This window comes from Callithrix jacchus, chromosome 13, assembly GCF_049354715.1.
Source record: "Callithrix jacchus isolate 240 chromosome 13, calJac240_pri, whole genome shotgun sequence".
In the NCBI taxonomy this organism is placed as follows: domain Eukaryota; kingdom Metazoa; phylum Chordata; class Mammalia; order Primates; family Cebidae; genus Callithrix; species Callithrix jacchus.
This window is the reverse complement of record NC_133514.1, coordinates 63,960,770-63,983,773: the sequence shown is the minus strand read 5'-3', so window position 1 is coordinate 63,983,773 and position 23,004 is coordinate 63,960,770. Positions and strand designations below refer to the sequence as shown.

Genomic DNA, 23,004 nt, shown 5'->3' with positions numbered 1-23,004 from the left:
TAGCAACTCTTGCCTCAGCTTCCCAAATAGCTGGGATTACAGGCACCTACCACCATGCCTGGCTAATTTTTTTCACCCTCAAGATGGAGTCTCACTCTGTTGCCAGGCTGGAGTGCAGTGGCACGATCTTGGCTCACTGCAGCCTCCACCTCCCGGGTTTGAGCGATTCTTCTGCCTCAGCCTCCTGAGTATCTGGGACTACAGGTGCGTGCCACCATGCCCAGCTGATTTTTGTATTTTTAGTAGAGACAGGGATTTACCATGTTGGCCAGGATGGTCGTGATCCCCTAACCTTGTGATTTGCCGCCTCAGCTTCTCAAAAGTGCTGGGATTACATGTGTGAGCCACTGTGCCTAGCCCTTTTTTTTTTTTTTTTTCTTAGTAGAGATGGGGTTTCACCATGTTGGTCAAGCTGGTCTTGAACTGCTGACTTCAGGTGATCCACCTGCCTTGGCCTCCCAAAGTGCTGGGATTATAGGCAAGAGCCACTGCACCTGGCCTAATTGGCTTCTTTTAATCATATGTAATTTTTGTGCTTTAAAAAATATTATTTTGAAAAAAGAGCGATAGGCTTCACTTGACTGCCAGAGAGATCCATGGCACCAAAATAGGATACAAAACTCTAGTTAACTGGAAAAATAAGAAATGTGAGTATTCAACACTGGGCAATAAGAAATAAATATATTTCTAATCTGTATTTTTTGTTTTTACAGAACCTCAAACATAAAACTAGACAAGATAATGAAAGAATTGGATGAAGAGGTACTTTTTTGTTTTCTAATCAGAAGTTTCCTTTTTGAGATCCCTCTTTCAAATTGTTTTGTTTCCTGAGAAAATTATATTTGAATTCTATAGTTTGAAACACAAAACAGAGCCAGAGAATTGTGATGAAAGCCTCACCTTGGAACTGCAGGTTCAAGTGGTACAGATTCTATTATACTTCAGTTTCCTTTGTATAATTTTATTCTACAGTCGTATTGAAATTTTAGTATGTAAATTTCAGTTCAGTGGTTCTCCATGGTTGAAATGTAAGAAAGGAGCCAGGGAAGCAAGAAATCAGAAATTGAATCTCCAAGTATATTGGAAAGAGACAGACAAATAAGGAAAGGAGAGAAATACAATTTAAAATATTTTAAAAGGATTGACACTGACATAATCTCATGTAGTCAAATGGAAAATATATTGATTTTAGAACGTTCATCTTTTCCATGGTTACCTACCAAAATTTTTTTTTTACCGAGAAAACATAACAAGCATTCATAATTCATGTTTGTTTGCAAATATGTAATATATTTCCATTCCTCTTAGTCAACTTCTAAGTATCTTTCTACTGTGTCTATGGGTCCCATGAAAAGAAATACACTCTCTGTAGTCTAATCCTAATATATTATTTTCTTTGTCCTTTTTAGATTTAATCTCTGATAGTTTTTATGCTGTGTTAATATTTTCTTCCCTTATAGAATGGTATCTTTCAGTGGCTTGCTTGCTTTCATGTGTAACTTTGGATATCCATAATCATCTGTGAAGACTGAGATAGCATTTGATTTAAAACGTGCCTTTGTACTTAGCCTTAGCAGTTTATATTTGACTCTGGATGTTTAAGGAATCATTTTTTGCATATCTTCCACTTATATTTAATTTCTGAAACACAGATAAAATTCAGATGTGCTAGATTTAAGTTACTCATTTTTCCAAATTAGAAATAGGCAGGGAAATTTGAGCTATGAAATTAAAATAGTCCCACTTCTAGAAAGATGAAGTAAAAGTACCTTTTCCCTATTCCTCCCAGTAAGTACAGCTAAAAACCGTAGACATTTAATATAAAACAAACAAAAAGATTTTGAAAGGTGGAAAGAAGGCAAACCAGCCTGGGTTACTTGCATTCTGAGAAACAACACATGAATGAATCTTCAGGGTTTTCTTTTTGCTGCATGTATCCTAGACAGGATGCCAGAGAAGCCAGCAACCTTGAAATATCAACAGTCACAGACAGAGCTCCAAAAAATGCTAATTTCCGTAGGCCTAAAGTCCAAGAAAGGAGCAGACTAGCAAGTCAGAAAACTTACACTGTCACTGCCATTTTCAGCCAAACACCACAGAAAAAAGGTAGCCTCACTCTTAACAGCAAAGACTGAGCGGGAAGTCTAGATTTTCATCTCTACTATACTGTAGCATAGCACACTCCAACTTCCAATTCGAATAGTGTCAGAGAAGGCCCAGCAAAGGAATTTTCATCTCCTGTGGGCAGTAACAAAGCTTCCCTCTCTCCCCAGACAGTATAGCAGAGACCATTTGGGGGATCTACTCTTATACGTAATGGGATGCCCCTGCCACTGCCTGCTGGGTTGGTGTCAAAAGAAGCATGATAGGGAGTCAGAACTTTGACCACTGAAAATAACAAGCTCTTCTCCATAAGGCAGTGTCAGTGGGGCCACATAAGGAGCAGCCATGGTGCACTCCATGGAGGCCTGGTAGTGTCAGAACTCCGATTTCTACCCAGCAATGATGAGGATTTGCTCCCCTCCCCACCTGAGGTGTCAGAAGAGGCGGAGTGGAAAATCTCAACTTCTACAGATTCCACCTGACAGAAAAGAGGCAGCATCCCTTTAGTTCCACCAGAACAATGTCAGAGGAGACCTTTTAAAACATTTTAAATAAGATCCAGAATGTTGTAAGATAATGTCTAGCTTTTAATAGAAAACTACTCATCATATCAAAACTAGGAAAATTTTAACTAGAATGAGAACAACTAATACCAACGCTGAGATGACAGATATTAAAATTATTTGATAAGAATTTAAAGAAATCATCATCATAAATGTTTCCGTGAGGAACTATAAACATACAAACAAGCAAAAAAATAGAAAGTCTTGGAAAGACATAGACACTAAAAAATAGAGCCAACCAAAAATTATAATAACCGAAATAAAAATCTCAATAGATAATATCAGCAGCAGAGTGAACAATGCAGAGGATTGAATCAGAGACCTTCAGCAGAGAACAATAGAAATTATCCAGTGTGAGCAACAGAGAAAATGGCCAGAAGAAAAAAGTGACAGAGCCTCTAGGACCTGTAGAGTTATAATAATACAGCTCTACCATTTGTTTCACTTGAATTACTAAAGGAGAGGAGAAAGGGGGTGGGAAGAAATGATGACAGAAAATTCCACAAATTTGACAAAAGACCCGAACTGACAAAAGACATAAACCTACAAGAAGCTTAGCAGGCCACAAAAAGTGTAAACCCAAAGATAGCCACACCAAGACGCAATAGTCAAAGCGTAAGCCTCCAAGAAGCTTAGCAAACGGCAAAAAGCATAAACCCAAAAATAGCCACACCAAGACATAATATTCAGACTTATGAAAGTTGATTACGAAAAGGAAGTCGTAAATACAGGACACACTTTACTAGAAAGGAAAGAACAGTGCAAGTAACAGCTGATTTTTTATCAGAAACCATGGAGACCAGGAGGAAGTGGCATGACTTTTTCAGGTGCTGAGAAAACATAAAACAAACTTATCAACCCAGAATTAATTCTATGTTCAATTAAAATATCCTCAAATGAAAAGAAAATGACATTCTCTGATGAGGAAAACCTAAAAGAATATGTCACCAGCCCACTTTCTCTAAAAGAATTGCTAAAGAAAATTTTCTAAACAGAAAGGAAATGATAAAAGAAGGAATCTTGGCCAGGCAGGTTGGCTCATACCTGTAATCCCAACACTTTGAGAGGCCAAGGTGGGTGGCTCACTTGAGGCCAGAAGTTTGAGACCAGCCTAGCCAACATGGCAAAGCCTCACCTTTACTAAAAATAAAAAGTTAGCCAAATGTGGTAGCACATGGTTGTAATTCTAGCTATTCGGGAGGCTGAGGCTAGAAAATTGCTTGAACCTGGGAGGTGAAGTTGGAGTGAGTCAAGATCACACCACTGCACTCCAGCCTGGGCAACACAAGAACTCTGTCTCCAAAAGAAAAAGGAGGAATTTTGAATTACCAGGGATAAAGAAATAGTAAAATATGGGTAAATACATTTTTTTCTCCCTTGATTTTTTTTTATATTAGACAGTTGAAGCAGAAATTATAATATTGTCTGATATGGTTCTCTGTGTGTGAGAAGAAATACTTCAGACAATCATAAACAGAGTAATGGGTCATAAAGAAAGGTAAAGTTTTAGATTGGATGTGGTGGCTCACGTCTTTAATCCCAGCACTTTGGGAGGCCAAGGCTGGCAGATTGCTTGAGCCCAGGAGTTCTAGACCAGCGTGAGCAACAAGGTGTAACCCCATCTCTACAAAAAAATACAATAATTAGGCATGGTGGTGCACAGCTGGAGTCCCAGCTACTAGGGAGGCAGAGGTGGGAGGATTGCTTGAGCCCAGGAAGTTGAGGCTGCCGTGAGCCATGAGCATGCCACTGCACTCCAGCCTGGGCAACCCTGCCTAAAAAAAAAATAAATAAATAAGATAAAAAAAGATAGAGAAGGTTTTTATACTTAAACTGGTAAGATGCAAATACCAGTAGAGTGTACTATATATGAAGCTATGCATATACAATGTAATATCTAGGGCAGCCACTGAAAAAGCCATACAAAGGAGATACATTTAAAAATGCCATAAGTAAATCCACAGGACTGCTCAAATAATGTTCTAGTAACCCACATAAAGGCAGGAAAGAAAATGTAGAAATAATAGAGATCAAACAAAAAAACAAAAATGGCAGACTTAACCCTAACTTACTACCAATGATGATGTTAAATGGAAATTAAATGGAATACCAATCAAAAGAGGTGGTATGAGTAGAATTTTTTTTAATCCCCCATTTATATGTTTTCCATCAGAAACTCTTCAAGTATAACAACATAGGCAAGTTGAACATCAGAAGATGGGAAGTGATAACATACAAATACTAAAAAGAAAACAGCAATATTGACAATATTAGTACCAAATAAAGTAGACTTCAGAGCAAAGAAAATTACCCTGAGCATAGAGGAATATACATAATGGTAAGAGTCAGTCCACCAAAAAGAAAGAAAGATCCTAACTGTTCATCAATGAAGCAAAAGTTGATAAAACTGAAAGGAGAAGTAGACCAATGCATAATTGTTGGAGACTTCAACACCCCTAAGAATTGGCAAACATAGGAGAACTCAGCCACACTGTCAGACACCAGAATTTTTTGAACATTTATAGAACCCTACATTTAACAGTAGAATATGCCTTCTTTTCAAGTGCTTAAGGAGCACACACCAAGGTAGACCACATCCCGAGCTATAAAACGAACACATTTGAAAGCATTGAAATCATAGAGAGTTTCCTGACCAAAATATAATCAGATGAGAAAAATCTGCAAACACATGGAAAGCAAACAACAAACTTCTAAATAATCTATAGGTCAAAGAAGTCATCTCAGTGAAAAAAATATATTGGAATGTTAATTGTGTCTCATAAAGCTGTTATGGCTCTTCATCTTTAAAAAATATTTAAACAATGAAGTGAAAATACATCATCAAAATTTGTGAGATGCTGTTAACATAGTGATGAAGGTTAATTTATAGCACTAAATGCTTACCTTAGAAAAAAGGAAAAGTCTGAAATCAGTAATTTAACCTCCTACTTCTAGAAACTAGAAAAAGAAGAGCGAAATAAACCCAAAGCAAGCAAAAGGAAGGACAAGTAATGTTAAGAGCAGAGATCAATGCAGTTAAAAGCAGAAAAACAATAGAGAAAATCAATGAGACAAAAAGCTGTGTGAAAAGATCAACAAAATTAACAAACCTCTAGCAAGACTGATAAAGGAAAAAGAGAGGACACAAATTAGCAGTATAAGGAATGAATAGGGTGTATCACTATAGACCATATAGGTATGAAAAGGATTATAAGGAAATACTATGAACAGTTTTAAACACAGTTGAGACATTTAAATGAAATGGACTGGCCAGGCGCGGTGGCTCAAGGCTGTAATCCCAGCACTTTGGGAGGCCGAGGCAGGTGGATCACGAGGACAAGAGATCGAGACTATCCTGGTCAACATGGTGAAACCCCGTCTCTACTAAAAATACAAAAAATTAGGTGGGTGTGGTGGCACGTGCCTGTAATCCCAGCTACTCAGGAGGCTGAGGCAGGAGAATTGCCTGACCCAGGAGGCGGAGGTTGCGGTGAGCCGTTGGATCGCGCCATTGCACTCCAGCCTGGGCAACAAGAGCGAAAACTCCATCTCAAAAAAATAAAATAAAATAAAATAAAATAAAGTAAATGAAATGGACTAACTTCTCAAAAAACAAACTACCACAACTCATACAGTGTGAAATAGGTAATTTCAATAGCACTATATAAGTGTTAAGGAAAGTGAATCCATACTTTTTGAACTTTTTAGATAATATGGATGACAGACATGAAGAGAGGTTCACATCATTAGTCATTTGGGAAGTGAAAATAAAAACTACCATGAAATATTACTCCATAACCATAAGAAAAAGTAAATTTTAAAATTATGTCAAAAACTGACAAGGATGTGGAGAAACTAGATCACTTGTACATGAAGATGGAGTTGTTAAATGGTACAGACATTCTGGAAAATGAATTGGCTGTGTTCCTGAACAACTAAACATGTATCTACTATGTGACCCAGCAGTTGTATTCTTGGGCATTTATTCCAGAAAAATGAAAATTTATATTCTCACAAAAACCTGTACCCTAATGTTTGTAACAGCTCTATCTCTAATAGCGAAAAAGTGAAAACAACCAAAGTGCCCTACAGTAAGTGAATGGTTGAATAAACTTTGGCACATTTGTACCGTGGAATACTCAGCCACAAGAAAGAATAAACTGTAGATACATACAACACATGTTAATGGATGGATTTTTAAGGGCTTTATGTGGAGTTTTAAAAAAAGACCTACCTCAAAAAGTCATATATTGCATGGTTCCATTTATAAAACATTCTCAAAAAGACAAAATTATAGAAATGGAGAACCATTGATTGCCAGGAGTATGGGTGATGGGAGAACGGGGTTGGGTGTGGCTACAACTAGTGACTGGAAAGAGATTGTTGTGATGACCAGTTCTGTTTCTTCACTGTGGTGATGCTTACATGAACCTACATATGTGATAAAATGAAAGAACTGTACCCACTTTATACCAGTGACAATTTCCTGATTTTGTTATTGTGCTATTGTTATATATAATGTATATTGGGGGAAGCTGAGTGGAAAGGCACTTGGGACCTCTCTGTACTGTCTTTGCAACTTTCTTTGAATGTATCATTATCTAAAACTTAAAAGTTAGAATGATAAACTTTTATAATCAGAAAGATCTTGAATGATTTATGTCCAATTTTTGCTTAAAGATGAGAAAGCCCAGAAACACTATAAAACAGGTTTTCTAATATGGAGTCTTAAAAAGTGAAGCATCAAAAACAAGACTGGTAGTGGTAACTCAGAAACATAAGATACACTTTTAAGTTGTGAAAAGTTTGGTATTTTAGGCCGGGCAAGGTGGCTGCTGCCTGTAATCCCAGCACTCTGGGAGGCTGTTATGGGTGGATCACCTGAGGTCAAGAGTTCAACACTAGCCTGGCCCACATGGCAAAACCTGTCTCTACCAAAAATACAAAAATTAGCCGGGTGCAGTGGTGCATGCCGTAGTCCCAGCTGAGGGAGAATCGCTTGGAGGCAGAGGTTAAAGTGAGCCGAGATTGTGCCACTGCCCTCCAGCCTGGGCAACAGAGTGAGAATCTGTCTCAAAAAACAAAAAAATGATATTTTAATCCTCTCTCCTGTAGTTTCTAAATTAAGAATTTCCTTGATTGCTTTTTAATACACACTGGTAGGTAGATACCTAGAACATCTTAGAAAGATAAAGCAACTTGTTGACAGAGATAGGATTAAGGGAGACATAGAGGAAATAGTGAACTTACTGTACATTCTGTACCATCTATTATAGTTTGAGCTTTTCATCAATTATCAGATGATCCTTTCATATTTCATACCTTAAACTTGGGATTGTTAACAAACCAAAATATTGGTAATATAATACAATACAATTGTCTTAAATTTAGAGAGTGGCTTTCTGTCTGAAAAGATTCACAGTGTTGTATTTTAAATTCTTGGAGTCAAAGGTCTGAAAATTTTTACCTATCAAATTCAAATAAGAAGATTTTTCTGTTTTCTTAAAAGGCAAGCTGCTTAGAAAGTTGTATTTGGAATACTATTTGCTTTTGAAACAAAACATTCATCCCCTAAGTGTTGTATTTTTTTTTTTTTAAAGAACATAGTCCTCCCTTGAATAAATGATGAGAGTATTAATTGCAGTAGTAACTTTTATCATTATAATTTCAGGGAAATCAAAGAAGAAATCTAGAATCTACAGTGTCTCAGATTGAGAAGGAGAAAATGCTGCTACAGCATAGAATTAATGAGTACCAAAGAAAAGCTGAACAGGAAAATGAGAAGAGAAGAAATGTAGAAAACGAAGGTAAATTGTCACTACTGTTGAAAAATGGTAAAATTTCTAACATTGTCATGAGGTTATCTTAAATTTAGTGTCCGTGTTACATACATGAAGCTACAATCCTAAAAAGCTACAATCCTAGATAACCCAGGTCTCAAGTTAAATTTATAATATATTAAAGTAAATAGTGAGTAGCATTTAACTAGAGGAGTGATTGTCATCATGGTGTGCATACTGGAATCTCCTGGGAAGTTTTAAAGCGTACTAATGCCTAAATCCCAGCAATTCTAATTTAGTTGGTTTAAATGTGTGGCCTGAGTATCGTTATTTTTTACAAGCCCCCTAGGTACCTCTAACAAGCAGCTGCATCTGAGAACTGCTAAACTAGGATTACATGTGTTTTAATGGCTGTATTACATATATATTTAAAATACCTTTCTACACCCTTTGATGTAATGATTTTACTTCCAAAAGTTATTTACATACATACTCATATACTGCAAACTGATATATATACAAGGCAATTCATTGTAGCATTGTTTAAAATGGCAAAAAAAAATCAATGCTATATATGAAACATAATATAATATACATATGAAGCATAGAGGTAATCAGTGCTGTAATTTTAATACATCTATGTGGTAGAATACTATGTGGCTTTTAAAGAATAAAGCATTTCCTCAAATACTATTATAAAACAATCTCTAAGATATATCTTTAAGTGACAAAACAAAGTACAGGTTGCTTGTGTTTAAAACAGGAGTACTTGTCTATATATGCTTAAATTAAATATACATTGGGGAGGAGGGCCAGTTAAGAGACACTCAGAGGGAGCAGGAGGTTAAATTGAGAAAGGAAGACTTATTCTATACTGTCTACCATTTGGTACCCTTTAAATTTTGTACCATTATTAAGATATTGAACTGTCAAGCAATTGAACTATTGAAAAATAATGTTAAAACTAGCTTTGTAACATTACACTAACAGAGTGATCTTATAAAGGGAATAAAAAAGTTTGAGATTTACAACAGTGAGAAGAAATCTGTTTTTGCACTCTGTATTATAAAATGATGATTCTACTTTTTGATGAATTTAAAAATGCAAGAACTTCCAAATTGGAATTTGGCTTTGGGAGTGGACCTAATGTAACTGACTATTATGGCCTAAGACTAAAATGTCATTTTTTAAAAAGGGATTTCTATGTTTCCCCTATGAAAATTTTATAATTTCTATATATTACTCTTTCATTTTCTAGTTTCTACATTAAAGGATCAGTTGGAAGACCTAAAGAAAGTAAGTCAGAATTCACAGCTTGCTAATGAAAAACTGTCACAGTTACAAAAGCAAGTAAGTGTTTCAAATGAGGTTCCTTTTTAAAGAAAATTATGGTTAATTAAATTTTATTATACTTTGGTCAGAAACGTATTCTCTTGCTTTCTTTTTTAAATAGCTAGAAGAAGCCAATGACTTACTTAGGACAGAATCGGACACAGCTGTAAGATTGAGGAAGAGTCACACAGAGATGAGCAAGTCAATTAGTCAGCTAGAGTCCCTGAACAGAGAGTTGCAAGAGAGAAACCGAATTTTAGAGAATTCTAAGTCACAAACAGACAAAGATTATTACCAGCTGCAAGCTATATTAGAAGCTGAACGAAGAGACAGGAGTCATGATTCTGAGATGATTGGAGACCTTCAAGGTAATACTTTTTCTTATATATGTATACAAGGTAAAATACGCACAACATGAAATTTATTATAGCATTTTAACCATTTTTATATATACAGTTCAGTGGTATTAAATACAGTTCACAGTGTATGTAAATATCATCATATAAGTAGAATCATACAGTGTTTGTCCTTCTGCATCTGGCTTTTTTCACTTAGCACAATGTCTTCAAGGTTTTTATCTATGTTGTATGTGTCAGATTTTCCTTTCTTTTTAAGGCTCAGTAATATTCCATGGTATGTGTATTACCACATTTTGTTCATCCACTCATCTATCAATGGAAGAAATATTTTATAATTTTTATTTTTAATTGTTAAAATATATGTAACATAAAATTTATCATCTTCACCATTTGTAAGTCTAAGTTAATATATTTATTATCATATTACCCTCAAAGAAAAATAACTTTGGTGAAACCAGAAATGATTGCATTCTTTTTTATTTTTTGTGTTTTTTGAGATGGGGATTTGCTCTGTTGCCCAGGCTGGAGTGCAGCAGCATGATCACAGCTCACTGCAGCCTTGAACTCCCGAGGTCAGGCAATTCTCCTACCTCAACCTCCTGGGACTACAGGTTCATGCCACCATGGCCACCTAATTTTTGTAGAGATGAGGTTTCACCATTTTGCCCAGGCTGGTCTCAAACTCCTGGGCCCAAGCGATCCGCCCACCTTGTCCTCCCAAGGTGTTGGGATTATGGGTGTGGAGACACCACCCCATGACAGCATTCTTTCTTTTTAGGATAATGCCTACATTTGTACCATGTTGTAATTTCTTCACCCTCACAGGCACCCCTTTGGGGTAGGTAATGTGGATATTTTTCAGTTTTACAGATAAATTAACCAAAAACTTCATTTTAAAACATGTCTAATTCGTAAAGGTTGTACTCAGAGTGAGACTAATCCAAGCAAAGAGAATTATCACTGTTAAAACCTCGGAATTCCTCATATATTGTTGGTAGTAATAGAAACTCAATTGCAGAAATAGAATCCCATTACACATTAAAAGTTAGATACTTGGGAAGGTTTGAGCTGGAGATACTAACAGTCTTTGTGAATCTAAGAGGCAGAAGATTGAGTGTAACCGTGAATAAATGAACAATTTTAAAATAGTAATAAAATTCAGTTTGTTTTCAAAAAGATTCCTGGCTTTACCTACTCACATATTTTTGTATTTTCTATTCCTGTTAGCAGCACCATCCATACTACCTAATCAAAACAGATATGCGTGGAAGTTGCCAGATCTCTCAAGAAAAAATTGGAGGGAGGAGTTCATTTTAATCTTAGTTAGAGATGGGAACATAGTTTCAGGTCCCTTGGGGCTTGATGATTAGCTATAAATCAGTGGAGAGAGGTCAGGGTCAGCTTTTGTGACTAAGGAAACAGAAAATAGGATCTCCTGTTGGTTCTTAGCTGAGGAGTGTTGTGCAATGTTATTTCTCAGGGACCAGACTTAAAATAGATGTAAATATAACTAAGAAAGTAACCATTTTATATGTAGTAGGAAAGTCTCAGACTTGACTACCTTAAATTGTTTGCCTAGGCCTTTTTATACAGCTTATTAACCATATGAAAGTCTCTTCATCTCCTTTCTTTAAACTAAGGAGATAAGAATAGGTTGCCTCTATAGATCCTTCCAGTTCTAAAATTCTTGTTTGTGATCTGTGTGTGACTAAGCTTTGAGCTCCTTGCTTCAAAGAGGCAGAGCCCATCTACTTATCAACAGTGGTTTCTAACTGAATCTTTTTTAGATATCAGTTGAAAGTCAAGTAAAATTAATAGCATGATTTATTGTTAGTTTATCCTTTTTAATGTTTCCTTTGTTTAGTTTGGAATTTAAATTTGAATCAAAGCTCACATACACTAAAATAATACACGTTTAACTTATGTGAGTTTCAACATGCATATAAAAGTGCATTGTGGTTTTTTAAAAACAAAATCCCAAGGTTGGCTGGCACTTTGGGAGGGCGCGGTGGATGGATCACAAGGTCAGGAGATTGAGACCATCCTGGCTAACATGGTGAAACCCTGTCTCTACTAAAAATATAAAAAATTAGCTGGGCATGGTGGCACGCACCTGTAGTCCCAGTTACTCAGGAGGCTGAGGCAGGAGAATCGCTTGAACCTGGGAGGCAGAGGTTACAGTCAGCTGCGTTTGAGCCACTACACTCCTGCCTGGGTAACAAAGCAAGACTCTGTCTCAAAAGAAAAAAAAAAAAATCGTAAGATTTATATTAATCGTTTCTGGTCTTTAAGAACTTTCAGGTCTCTCAAAGTTTGAGATGGTGGGCTTCTAGCAGAACCTTGCTTATTATTCATTAATGGAATGTCCTCCATATATGATCTCTGTTGCATAGCCTTTTTTTATTTTTTACTTTTTATAACTCTTTAAAGTATAAAAACCATTCTAAGTTCAGGTCTGTACAGAAACAGACTGCAGGCCTGACATTTGCCAGTACCTGGACTAGTGAAACAATAAGGCTGCAACTGATTACAGGGAAAGTTTCCAAAAGTTCAGGCTACAGAGGCTTAATGAAAGTGATCAGAATGTTACGGAGGATTGAAATTTTTAACTGAATGTATAAGCTTTCATCTAGTAAGTTTATCTGTGATTCTTCAGATTGCAAGTCAAAAAACAACTTTTTTAAATTAACCATTTTAAAAAGTCTTTTTCTTAAAAAAAATTGCTTAGAACCAGAAGTGCTTCAGATACTGGATTTTGGGTGATTTGAGAATATTTGCATTGTATATACTTACCAGTTGAGTATCCCAAATCTGAAATCCTTGAATATCATGTCAGTGCTCAAAAAGTTTCAAAATTAGGAGCATTTGGGATTTTTGGATTTTCCAGTTAAGGATGCCTAACCTGTACTATAGCAGCCTCTTGTGTACTCATCATTTAGCTTCAAAAATCTTGATTTGGTAGCCAGTCCTGTTTCATTTTATCCTCTACTTCCCTTTCCCAGTCCTCTGCCACTGAATTATTTTGAAGCACTTATCAGGCACCACACTTTCCTTCTGTTAATATATCCTAATTTGCAAATATTTCATTATCTTAAGGATAGGGACTCTTTTTGAAAAAGACAAACATAAGTACAATGTCACTATCAAAGCTAGAAAATAGGTGTGACAGTTATTTAATATTGTAAAACATCTAATCAGTGCTTAAATTTCTCTAGTAGTCTCATAATTTGGTTTTATTGTTGCATTTATTTTGCTTGAATTAGGATCCAAAATTTGTACATTGCATTTCATTAATATTTCCCTTGTTTATTTTAATCTGAATTTTCTTCCTCCCTTTTGTGTTCTTTGTAATCTCTTTTTGCTGTTATTTGTGGTTGAAGAAACCAGGTTTTCTTTTATGCTATGAGTGGTTCCCATTCTGAATTTTACTGATTTCATCTGCGGTATTATTTAGCATGTTGCTCTGTCTTCTGTAGTACTTTAAACTAGATATTATTAGATCTAGAGATGTGATCTACTTTAGGTAGGACTTCGGCAAGAATACTTGTAAGTAGTAGTATTTGAGTACCAGGAGGCACATAAGCATAAAATCTGGGCTGGGTATGTTGGCTCACACCTGTAAAACCAAAATTTTGGGAGGCTGAGGTGGGTGGATCTCTTGAGCCCAGGAGTTGGAGACCAGCCTGAGCAACATGATGAAACCCCACCTCTATGAAAAATGCAAAAATTGGCCAGGAATAGTGGCACACACCTGTAGTCCTAGCTACTTAGGAGACTTAGGTGGAAGATTGCTTGAGCTGGTGAGACAGAGATTGCAATGAGCCAAAATCGTGCCACTGTATTTCAGCCTGGGCAACAAAATAAGACCCTGTCTCAAAAACAACAGCAAACAAACAAAACAAACGAAAAACCATAAAGTCTAGCTGTATCTTTTTGTGGTGTTAGTAGCCATTGATGATCATCACCTAAGTCCTTTGTTTCTTTAGGAGTTTGCAGTGGTAATCATCTATTTTTATCCTTCCTCCTTCATTTGTTAATTGGAATTCTACTCCAGAGGTAAACATTTCCTCATCAATTATATAGTAGTTACTTTGAGGTACAGCTTATAAAAGAAAGGTTAAATACTTGACTCTGTCAGTTTTCAGAACAGCGAGTTATTTCCCAGACATCCTGCAAAGGTGATTAGTGAATTTTAAAAATATATTTATGAACTCATAAATTTTAATATATTTAATATATGTTAGCCCTTTGCATTATTTTTTTTTTTTTATTTTTTTATTTTTTATTGGATTATAGGTTTTGGGGTACATGAGCAGAGCATGCAAGACAGTTGCGTAGGTACACACATGGCAGTGTGCTTTGCTTTTCTTCTCCCCTTCACCCACATTTGGCATTTCTCCCCAGGCTATCCCTCCCCACCTCCCCCTCCCACTGGCCCTCCCCTTTTCCCCCCAATAGACCCCAGTGTTTAGTACTCCCCTTTCTGTGTCCATGTGTTCTCATTTTTCATCACCCACCTATGAGTGAGAATATGCGGTGTTTCATTTTCTGTTCTTGTGTCAGTTTGCTGAGGATGATGTTTTCCAGATTCATCCATGTCCCTACAAACGACACGAACTCATCATTTCTGATTGCTGCATAATATTCCATGGTGTATATGTGCCACATTTTTCCAATCCAGTCTATTATCAATGGGCATTTGGGTTGATTCCAGGTCTTTGCTATTGTAAACAGTGCTGCAATGAACATTCGTGTACATGTGTCCTTATAGTAGAACGATTTATAGTCTTTTGGATATATACCCAGTAATGGGATTGCTGGGTCAAATGGAATTTCTATTTCTAAGGCCTTGAGGAATCGCCACACTGTCTTCCACAATGGTTGAACTAATTTACACTCCCACCAACAGTGTAAAAGTGTTCATTTTTCTCCACATCCTCTCCAGCATCTGTTGTCTCCAGATTTTTTAATGATCGCCATTCTAACTGGCGTGAGATGGTATCTCAATGTGGTTTTGATTTGCATCTCTCTGATGACCAGTGATGATGAGCATTTTTTCATATGATTGTTGGCCTCATATATGTCTTCTTTCGTAAAGTATCTGTTCATATCCTTTGCCCACTTTTGAATGGGCTTGTTTGTTTTTTTCCTGTAAATCAGCTTGAGTTGTTTGTAAATTCTGGATATCAGCCCTTTGTCAGATGGGTAGACTGCGAAAATTTTTTCCCATTCTGTTGGTTGCCGATCCACTCTAGTGACTGTTTCTTTTGCCGTGCAGAAGCTGTGGAGTTTCATTAGGTCCCATTTGTCTATTTTGGCTTTTGTTGCCAATGCTCTTGGTGTTTTGTTCATGAAGTCCTTGCCTACTCCTATGTCCTGGATAGTTTTGCCTAGATTTCCTTCTAGGGTTTTTATGGTGCCAGGTCTTATGTTTAAGTCTTTAATCCATCTGGAGTTAATTTTAGTGTAAGGTGTCAGGAAGGGGTCCAATTTCTGCTTTCTGCACATGGCTAGCCAGTTTTCCCAACACCATTTGTTAAACATGGAATCCTTTCCCCATTGCTTGTTTTTGTCAGGTTTATCAAAGATTGTATAGTTGTATGTATGTTGTGTTGCCTCCGGTGCCTCTGTTTTGTTCCATTGGTCTATATCTCTGTTTTGGTACCAGTACCATGCTGTTTTGATTACTGTAGCCTTGTAGTATAGTTTGAAATCCGGTAGTGTGATGCCCCCCGCTGTGTTCTTTTTGCTTAGAATTGACTTGGCTATGCGGGCTCTCTTTTGGTTCCATATGAAGTTCATGGTGGTTTTTTCCAGTTCTGTGAAGAAAGTCAATGGTAGCTTGATAGGGATAGCGTTGATTCTGTAAATTACTTTGGGCAGTATAGCCATTTTCACGATATTAATTCTTCCTAACCATGAACATGGAATGTTTCTCCATCTGTTTGTGTCCTCTCTGATTTCGTTGAGCAGTGGTTTGTAGTTCTCCTTGAAGAGGTCCCTTACGTTCCTTGTGAGTTGTATTCCAAGGTATTTTATTCTTTTTGTAGCAATTGCGAATGGTAGTTCGCTCTTGATTTGGCTTTCTTTAAGTCTGTTATTGGTGTAGACGAATGCTTGTGATTTTTGCACATTGATTTTATATCCTGAGACTTTGCTGAAGTTGTTTATCAGTTTCAGGAGTTTTTGGGCTGAGGCGATGGGGTCTTCTAGGTATACTATCATGTCGTCTGCAAATAGAGACAATTTGGCTTCCACCTTTCCTATTTGAATACCCTTTATTTCTTTTTCTTGCCTGATTGCTCTGGCTAGAACTTCCAGTACTATATTGAATAGGAGTGGTGAGAGAGGGCATCCTTGTCTAGTACCAGATTTCAAAGGGAATGCTTCCAGTTTTTGCCCATTCAGTATGATATTGGCTGTTGGTTTGTCATAAATAGCTTTTATTACTTTGAGATACGTTCCATCGATACCGAGTTTATTGAGGGTTTTTAGCATAAAGGGCTGTTGAATTTTGTCAAATGCCTTCTCTGCGTCAATTGAGATAATCATGTGGTTTTTGTTTTTGGTTCTGTTTATGTGGTGAATTACGTTGATAGACTTGCGTATGTTGAACCAGCCTTGCATCCCTGGGATGAATCCTACTTGATCATGATGAATAAGTTTTTTGATTTGCTGTTGCAATCGGCTTGCCAATATTTTATTGAAGATTTTTGCATCTATGTTCATCATGGATATTGGCCTGAAGTTTTCTTTTCTCGTTGGGTCTCTGCCGGGTTTTGGTATCAGGATGATGTTGGTCTCATAAAATGATTTGGGAAGGATTCCCTCTTTTTGGATTGTTTGAAATAGTTTTAGAAGGAATGGTACCAGCTCCTCCTTGTGTGTCTGGTAGAATTCGGCTGTGAACCCATCTGGACCTGGGCTTTTTTTGTGAGGTAGGCTCTTAATTGCTGCCTCAACTTCAGACCTTGTTATTGGTCTATTCATAGTCTCAGCTTCCTCCTGGTTTAGGCTTGGGAGGACACAGGAGTCCAGGAATTCATCCATTTCTTCCAGGTTTACTAGTTTATGTGCATAGAGTTGTTTGTAATATTCTCTGATGATGGTTTGAATTTCTGTGGAATCTGTGGTGATTTCCCCTTTATCATTTTTTATTGCATCTATTTGGTTGTTCTCTCTTTTATTTTTAATCAATCTGGCTAGTGGTCTATTTTGTTGATCTTTTCAAAAAACCAGCTCTTGGATTTATTGATTTTTTGAAGGGTTTTTCGTGTCTCAATCTCCTTCAGCTCAGCTCTGATCTTAGTAATTTCTTGTCTTCTGCTGGGTTTTGAGTTTTTTTGATCTTGCTCCTCTAGCTCTTTCAATTTTGACGATAGGGTGTCAATTTTGGATCTCTCCATTCTCCTCATATGGGCACTTATTGCTATATACTTTCCTCTAGAGACTGCTTTAAATGTGTCCCAGAGGTTCTGGCACGTTGTGTCTTCATTCTCATTGGTTTCGAAGAACTTCTTTATTTCTGCCTTCATTTCGTTGTTTACCCAGTCAACATTCAAGAGCCAGTTGTTCAGTTTCCATGAAGCTGTGCGGTTCTGGGTCGGTTTCTGAATTCTGAGTTCTAACTTGATTGCACTATGGTCTGAGAGGCTGTTTGTTATGATTTCAGTTGTTTTGCATTTGTTGAGCAGTGCTTTACTTCCAATTATGTGGTCAATTTTAGAGTAGGTGTGATGTGGTGCTGAGAAGAACGTGTATTCTGTGGATTTGGGGTGGAGAGTTCTGTAAATGTCCACCAGGTTTGCTTGCTCCAGGTCTGAGTTCAAGCCCTGGGTATCCTTGTTGATTTTCTGTCTGGTTGATCTGTCTAGTATTGACAGTGGAGTGTTAAAGTCTCCCACTATTATTGTGTGGGAGTCTAAGTCCTTCTGTAAGTCATTAAGAACTTGCCTTATGTATCTGGGTGCTCCTGTGTTGGGTCCATATATGTTTAGGATCGTTAGCTCTTCTTGTTGTATCGATCCTTTTACCATTATGTAATGGCCTTCTTTGTCTCTTTTGATCTTTGTTGCTTTAAAGTCTATTTTATCAGAGATGAGAATTGCAACTCCTGCTTTTTTTTGCTTTCCATTAGCTTGGTAAATCTTCCTCCATCCCTTTATTTTGAGCCTTTGTGTATCCTTGCATGTGAGATGGGTTTCCTGGATACAGCACACTGATGGGTTTTGGATTTTTATCCAATTTGCCAGTCTGTGTCTTTTGATTGGTGCATTTAGTCCATTTACATTTAGGGTTAATATTGTTATGTGTGAATTTGATACTGCCATTTTGATTCTAAGTGGCTGTTTTGCCTGTTAGTTGTTGTAGATTCTTCATTATGTTGAAGCTCTTTAGCATTCAGTGTGATTTTGGAATGGCTGGTACTGATTGATCCTTTCTATGTGTAGTGCCTCTTTTAGGAGCTCTTGTAAAGCAGGCCTGGTGTTGACAAAATCTCTGAGTACTTGCTTGTTCGCAAAGGATTTTATTCTTCCTTCACTTCTGAAGCTCAGTTTGGCTGGATATGAAATTCTGGGTTGAAAGTTCTTTTCTTTAAGAATGTTGAATATTGGCCCCCACTCTCTTCTGGCTTGTAGTGTTTCTGCCGAGAGATCTGCTGTGAGTCTGATGGGCTTCCCTTTGTGGGTGACCCGACCTTTCTCTCTGGCTGCCCTTAGTATTCTCTCCTTTATTTCAACCCTGTTGAATCTGACGATTATGTGCCTTGGGGTTGCTCTTCTTGCAGAATATCTTTGTGGTGTTCTCTGTATTTCCTGCAATTGAGTGTTGGCTTGTCTTGCTAGGTGGGGGAAATTTTCCTGGATGATGTCCTGAAGAGTATTTTCCAGCTGGGATTCATTCTCTTCGTCACATTCTGGTACACCTATCAAACATAGGTTAGGTCTTTTCACATAGTCCCACATTTCTTGGAGACTTTGTTCATTCCTTTTTGTGCTTTTTTCTCTGATCTTGGTTTCTCGTTTTATTTCATTGAGTTGGTCTTCGACTTCGGATATTCTTTCTTCTGCTTGGTCAATTCGGCTATTGAAACTTGCGTTTGCTTCGCGAAGTTCTCGTATTGTGTTTTTCAGCTCCTTTAATTCATTCATATTCCTCTCTAAGGTATCCATTCTTGTTATCATTTCCTCGAATCTTTTTTCAAATCTTTTTTCTAGGTTCTTAGTTTCTTTGCATTGATTTAATACATGATCTTTTAGCTCACAAAAGTTTCTCATTATCCATCTTCTGAAGTCTAATTCCATCATTTCGTCACAGTCATTCTCCGTCCAGCTTTGTTCCCTTGCTGGTGAGGAGTTTTGGTCCTTTCTAGGAGGCGATGTGTTCTGGTTTCGGGTGTTTTCCTCCTTTTTGCGCTGGTTTCTTCCCATCTTTGTGGATTTGTCCGCTGGTCGTCTGCGTAGTTGCTGACTTTTCGTTTGGGTCTCTGAGTGGACACCCAGAATGTTGATGATGAAGTATTTCTGTTGCTTGGTTTTCCTTCTACCAGTCTAGCCCCTTCGCTGTACGACTGTTGAGGTCCGCTCCAGACCCTGCTTGTCTGGGGTGCACCTCTAGTAGCCGTGGCACAGCGAGGGATGCTACCAGTTTCTTTTTCTGCTCTCTTTGTCCCAGGATGATGCCTGCCTAATGACAGTCTTTTGGATATAGAGGGGTCAGGGAGCTGCTTGAGGAGACAGTTTGTACTTTATAGGGGTTTAATTGCTGAGCTGTGCACTCTGTTGTTCATTCAGGGCTGTTAGGCTGCTATGTTTGATTCTGCTGCAACACAGCTCATTAAACAACCCTTTTTTTTTTTCTCAGATGCTCTGTGTTGAGGGGTTTGGGCTTTATTTTTGGATGTCCGATCAGGTGTCCTGCCCAGCTCAAAGGCAGACTATCCACTGTTTGGCTGCCGAGGCTCCACCCTGCTGTTGTGTGATTCGTGCTGTTCCTGCTGGCTCTGCTGTGGTCTCCGCCACGCCCTGCGGCGGAGTCTCTTCGTTGTAGCGTGTTGCCTCAGCAACGGCAGGCTGCGTCAGCATGCGTGTATCTCAGTAGGGACGGGTTGCCTCGGCAACGGCTGGCTGCGTCAGCAGTGGGCGTGTATCTCAGTTGGGGCGGGTTGCCTCGGCAACGGCTGGCTGCCTCAGCAGTGGGCGTGTATATCAGTTGGGGCAGGTTGCCTCCGTAGTGGTGGACGCCCCTCCCCCACAGAGCGTCTCGGACCGTCTGCCCGGGATAGTTTGAAATTGCGGTTTTGTTCGTCCCACTGGGTATCCCAAGCGATCTGTCACTGCAATCCCCTGGGCTGGGCTACTGTGCAAGTCTCGTTCAGTCTCAAGTCCAGCCCTCTCAAGTCTCAGGTTGCCGGTTCAACAAGGCACCGGGACAAGCGCGCCCTGTGGGGATTGCTGTGTAGGGCCGGCCGCCGCCGCCCCGGCTGCCGGCTTCGCCAGGCAGACCTACTGCCTGGCGTCCCGTGTCTTTTTATACTTGGGAGTTTCCCCGTTCTGTGGGCAACAAAGATCAGTCTGGAAATGCAGCACTGACTCACCATTTGCGAATTCAACGCGGGCTCCAATCCTGGGTTGTTCTCACAGCGCCATCTTGAGTCCCCTCCCCCGCCTTTGCATTATTTTAATGATGCTCGCTTGAAGCTTAGTGGGAATTTTTTAAGTTTAGATGCTACCCTAGTAGTCTTGGATAGCATCCTTGCTTTTTGGTATGCATAGATTTTCCAGGATTATTTTTTGTCCCAAACCTGGAATCACCCATTTGCCTAGGAACTCTACTTCCTTTTGTAGCATATAACATTCCAGGTCTATAACCTGAATTCTATGGGTACTCATTACTGTTGGGTTGGTCAATGTTTGTAGGCCATTTTAATGGAAAGAGTAGGAAACTATTTTTTTTATTACTGATTTCTTATTTGATGTGATCAGAAACTGTTAAAAGATTTCTACTTTTAATTTTTTTCTGGCTTAGTTTATAAAGGATTTTTGCATTTCACTGTTACTTAGCATTTGAAAGTTGTCAGTTTTTGCATGTAGCATCTTTTTGGGTGAACAGTTTATCAGTTTTGCAATGTAATCCATCAGTTTTCTAAGATAACATTCTTTGTCTCCTCTGTCAAATTTTAAAACGTGTTTTCAAAGTTTTTACTATCATTGTAAGCTTTTTCTCATAGCCCCCCACCCCCCTTTTATTTCTAACAGCTTTTGCTGACTATATTTTTTAATTAAGGTGAAATTCTTGAAACAAAAAGTTAACCATTTAAAAATATACAATTCAATGGCATTTACTACATTTAAAATGTTGTACAAATACCTCCACTATGTAGTTCCAAAACATTTCATTTTGTTTTTTAAATTGTGTCTTCATCTGGTTTAGGTATCAAGGTAATACTGGCCTTGTAGAATGAGTTTGGAAACATGCTCTCCTTCTCTATTCTTTGGAATAGTTTGAGTAAGATTGTTATTTGTTCTTTAAATGTTTGGTAAGAACCAGATGCTGTGGCTCACGTTTGTAATCCCAGCACTTTGGGAGGCCGAGGCAGGCAGATCACTTGAGGTCAAGAGTTGGAGACTAGCCTGGCCTGGCCAATATGGTGAAACCTCATCTCTACCAAAAATACAAAAGTTAGCTGGGGATGGTGCTGCATGCCTGTGATCCCAGCTACTCAGGAGACTGAGGCAGGAGAAACGCTTGAACCCCGGAGGCGGAGGTGGCAGTGAGCCAAGATTGCACCACTGCACTCCAGCCTGGGCAACAGAGCAAAACTCTGTCTCAAAACAAAAAACAACAAACAAAAAAAAACCCCAATGTTTGTTTAAAATTTAGCAGTGAAGTCATTCAGTCCTGGGCTTTTATTTGCTGGAAGACTTTTTATTACAGCTTAGATTTCATTACTTGTTATTTGTCTGTTTAGGTTTTGGATTTCTTCATGGTTAAATCTTGGTAGGTTGCATGTGTCTAATTTTATTATTTCTTTTCTTCGACTAATTTTGGGTTTGGTTTGCTCTGGCTTTTCTAGTTGTTTAAGATGTATCATTAAATTGTTTATTGAAAGTTTTTCTACCTTTTTGATGCAGATCCTGAGAGCTATAAGCTTTCCTGTTAGTACTGCTTTCACTGTATCCCGTAGGCTTTTGTATGTTTTGTTTTCATTATCATTTGTTTCAGGAAATATTTTGATTTTCTTCTTAATTTCTTCTTCAATCCACTGGTCACTCAGGAGCATATTCTTTAATTTCCAGGTATTTGTATCATTTCAAAAATTCCACTTATTATTGATTTCTAGTTTTGTTTCATTATGGTCAGAGAAGATAGAGATATGATGTAATTTTGCTTTTTTTTTGAATTTTTCAAGACTTTGAAAATGATCCTCATGCTCAGGAGAAGAATGTATATTCTGCAGCTGTTGGATGAGATGTTCCATAAATACTTATTAGGTCCATTTGGTCTATAGTACAGATTAAATCTGATGTTTCCTTTGTTGATTTTCTATCCAGATGATCTGTCCAGTGCTGAAAGTGAGGTGTTGAAGTCTCAATACTGGGATCCATCCCTATCTTTAGCTCTGACAATATCTGCTTTATATATCTGGGTGCTCCAGTGTTCTGTGCATGTATTTACCATTTTTATATTTTCTTGCTGAACTGACTAGTTTATCATTACATTATGATCTTCTCTGTGCCTTTTTATAGTTTTTGTCTTGAAATTATTTTGTCTGATACAAGTATAACTACTACTTTTCTTTTTTTATTATTGGCATGAAATATCTGTTTCCATCCTTTGTTTTCTCTGTATATGTCTGTGTGTATC

The 23,004-nt window shown here is 37.9% G+C and overlaps 1 protein-coding gene across 5 annotated transcripts in view; it reads left to right on the top strand.

The window, feature by feature from the left end:
- ROCK1 (Rho associated coiled-coil containing protein kinase 1) overlaps window positions 1-23,004 on the top strand; it is a 173,224-nt gene that overhangs the window by 101,839 nt on the left and 48,381 nt on the right. For all 5 annotated transcript variants that reach the window (XR_013525785.1, XM_078347849.1, XM_035270699.3 and 2 more), the window contains 4 exons: window positions 714-762; window positions 8,338-8,473; window positions 9,705-9,796; window positions 9,900-10,146. Coding sequence is in view for 4 of the 5 variants with exons in the window: in XM_078347849.1 (XP_078203975.1) it covers window positions 714-762; window positions 8,338-8,473; window positions 9,705-9,796; window positions 9,900-10,146 (524 nt within the window). In the remaining variant the exon portion in view is untranslated. The remainder of the gene's footprint in view (window positions 1-713; window positions 763-8,337; window positions 8,474-9,704; window positions 9,797-9,899; window positions 10,147-23,004) is intronic.